General features: G+C 30.0%; 1 protein-coding gene across 1 annotated transcript; it reads left to right on the top strand.

Annotated features, from left to right (window-relative positions):
• The first annotated feature begins 200 nt into the window (after window positions 1–200).
• LOC149413764 (uncharacterized) lies at window positions 201–2,181 on the top strand. The gene is made up of 4 exons (XM_089644674.1): window positions 201–304; window positions 804–965; window positions 1,197–1,295; window positions 1,959–2,181. Exons 1-4 carry the CDS (start codon window positions 289–291, stop codon window positions 2,063–2,065), a joined length of 384 nt encoding a protein of 127 aa, XP_089500800.1. The 5' UTR covers window positions 201–288; the 3' UTR covers window positions 2,066–2,181.
• The last annotated feature ends 928 nt before the right edge of the window (window positions 2,182–3,109 follow it).

Raw genomic sequence — 3,109 nt, 5'->3', positions numbered from 1 at the left:
CAAGAATTGTATGCAAAATTAACCTCTAAAGTTATATTATTTAGAGCCCATTATCGAATGATGTTGTTTGCTAGCACAAGGCTGGTTTGTTTGTATTGGTCCATTTGAAGCTAGCTTCAGGTTAGTTTTCTGAAACACTTAATGACTTGTAACTGGCTAACAGATAATATTAAATACTACCGTTATTCAATGTTCGTATATCACGAATCAGTTGACAGGTTGATTTGTTTTTGCGTTTTATTAGCTTTATTACGAAGGAGATTTAATAAAATCTTTCAGCTTTGCGAAATGGATTTTAAATACGGTAAGCTATTACATATTTCTAAATAGGTAATAACCTAAATTGTAAAATATAGAATTAATATAATAAATATAATATTAACAATTTTAATCTATGCTTATCAAATGAGTACAGAATAATTACCGTATTTTATTATATAGGTCATGATTTTTTTCTTTCTTTTTTGAGAACCCAAGCAGTAAAATTATTTTGAATAATAGATATATATTATGTATTAACAAAATTCAAAAAAGCTAACCTAACAACTTGTGGTAAAAATGTCAAATCAAACTAAAGCCATATTCCTATACTAAAATATGCATTTAAAAGCATGTTTTGTTTTCAAACAGTTGTTTCTTAAAATAATTAAGTTAAAACGAAGTTTTACACGTCGGATAATCACCCATTAATTTGTTCATATTCAAATTAAACAAATTCCTTTGTGGAAATAAAATTTGCAAAAACAGAAAACTGCAGGTACATATATGTATGTTTCAATGTGTTTGTTCTTGATATTTTATAGATGTTCCAAGAACCAGTGATTTACGTACATCAATAAACAGTACTGACGACATGATCTCGTCTTCACCCTTTTCGCTAATTTCCAAAGGACAAAGTTTAATCATCAGCAATATGCAGAGCATACTGGGCGAAGAAATTAACCATGAAACTTCCTCAGATTCAGGTAATATTCACTGATAATAATCTGAAATATTACAGAGCTACCTTAGCTTATAGTAAATTGTTATAGGTAATATCAGAAATGCTGCTAATTAAATATTCCGTTGCAAATGCTTAATTAGTCTGTTGTTTTGTCATTATATTAGGTTAGGTTTCATATTTGTGCACATGACTTACTTACTACATTGAGATATTATTATTGGATAAATATATAATATATTATGCTTTATTTTAGAAACCAAAACTGAAGTAATGTTAGAAAGGAGTCCGCCGACGTCCGAAGATGATGATTCACTATACAAACCGAACAACGTTACTTCTTCGATAGAATCAGGTATCTACAGAAAACATGTTTAATACTCTTGAAACAATCAATACGTAACATATAATTTGATTATTATATGGTCAGAGGTGCGGCCCAGAAAGCCGAAGGTCCGGTGCGAGTCCCAGATGTGACCGTATCTTTTCTGTTTCAGATTTTAGATTGAGTGATGCTAATATTGTCTTCATTTAATTAAATAATTTAATTTAATTATAATTATTTTAAAAGCAATAATTATTCGCCTGAAACACTCATCCACATTGAAAAATCTCCTGATAAAAGATACTTTATTTATTTATTTATTTATTTAAACGCCCATAGGGCTTTTACAGATAATAATGTACATCTTTATTTATTTATATATTTTTTTAATTATACAGATCTTATATCTTATATGATAAATATATGTTGTACAAAATAATATAAGAAAATATCCGAGTTAACAAAATATAGGTACAAATAATTGAGATTTACATAACGCCAACGGGACTCGAACCCGTGTCCCCTCGATTTCCGGTCGACAGCTCTGACCACTGAGCTATGGCGGCTTATCGCTTATCCGCGAAATAATTCAATATATACTAGTGTTTCATTCAACAATGACTGCTTTCTTATAATTTGAGGTTTTACTAATTAAGTTTAAAGAAAGCTAAATAATGTATTGTTACTTTTTAGATATGAAAATTTCCAACGCCGATGATGAGCAACATCATTTAGAGAAGCAGGAGGCAATCGAAGTGTCATCGACTACAACTCGAAGCACTATTTCTACTAGTAAATGAGCACGAGTGCATGACCGTAAAAACTCATGTCCATATTGTACTAAACTGGTAACGAACATACCTTCAATTTCAACCTTTGATTTAGCGTTTGACCCTGTGCATTTTGATGTTTTTATTAAAGCCGTACAAATAAATAGTGGTTACGATGAAATTACAGGTTCTGTAAAAAATCCTAGCATGTCTCAACGACTTTGTACAATCTTTTATAGCCGTATAAGGTTTCTGTTCTTTAATAACTATATACACCTTGGCTAAATCCCTCATCTTCGATGTTATATGTGTATTCAAATGGTGTTCCGTGTGATTACTTAATAATAAAGACCCATATGAACATATTAATGGGTCAGACATTGCTATTTTTGCAATATTTTCATTTTTAAATACATGAAATATTTGAGTTTCTTAGAGATTCTGAAATTTCAGAATTGTCTGGGCATAATAATATAGAAGATGATTTTAGTACTCTAACACGATCATGTGGATTTTTCTCAGGTAACGTACTTTTTGTACATTTTAAAGATAATTACCTCTGTTTCTAAAGGATGAGTTGAATTTGCATTTTCTGGCTGTTCTGAAGGATGAGTTGAATTTGCATTTATTGTAGTGTCTGTAAAAGTTGGTTTTCTAAATATTTCAAAAGTATGTTTATTATTATTCTTTCCAATTGTTAGATCTAAAAAAAATATTTTACCTTTGATCTCATGTTCGACTGTGAAGCAGATTTTATTATTAACAGTGTTGGCCCAATTAATAAAGATATCTAATTGACGGTTGGTGCCTTTCCAACATATTAAGATATCGTCTACATATCTGACATAGTATATTATATATTTAGCTAAGGGAGACTTTAGAATAATATTTTCAATATGATCCATAAATATCTCCGCTAGAAGTGGGCTTAAAGGGGATCCCATGGGAAGTCCGTCCAATTGCTCAAAATATGTATCATTAAAAAGAAAATAATTTGTTTGTATGCAAATTTTATGAGCTGGAATAACTCTTTTCTTATTATTGGGTTGACATTAGATTGTTCTAGGATATTTT

This window comes from Hesperophylax consimilis, chromosome 21, assembly GCF_061612785.1.
Source record: "Hesperophylax consimilis isolate HC1 chromosome 21, BYU_Hcon_1.0, whole genome shotgun sequence".
Taxonomy (NCBI): domain Eukaryota; kingdom Metazoa; phylum Arthropoda; class Insecta; order Trichoptera; family Limnephilidae; genus Hesperophylax; species Hesperophylax consimilis.
Note: the sequence above shows the minus strand (reverse complement) of the source record. Positions and strands in the feature narration are given on the sequence as shown.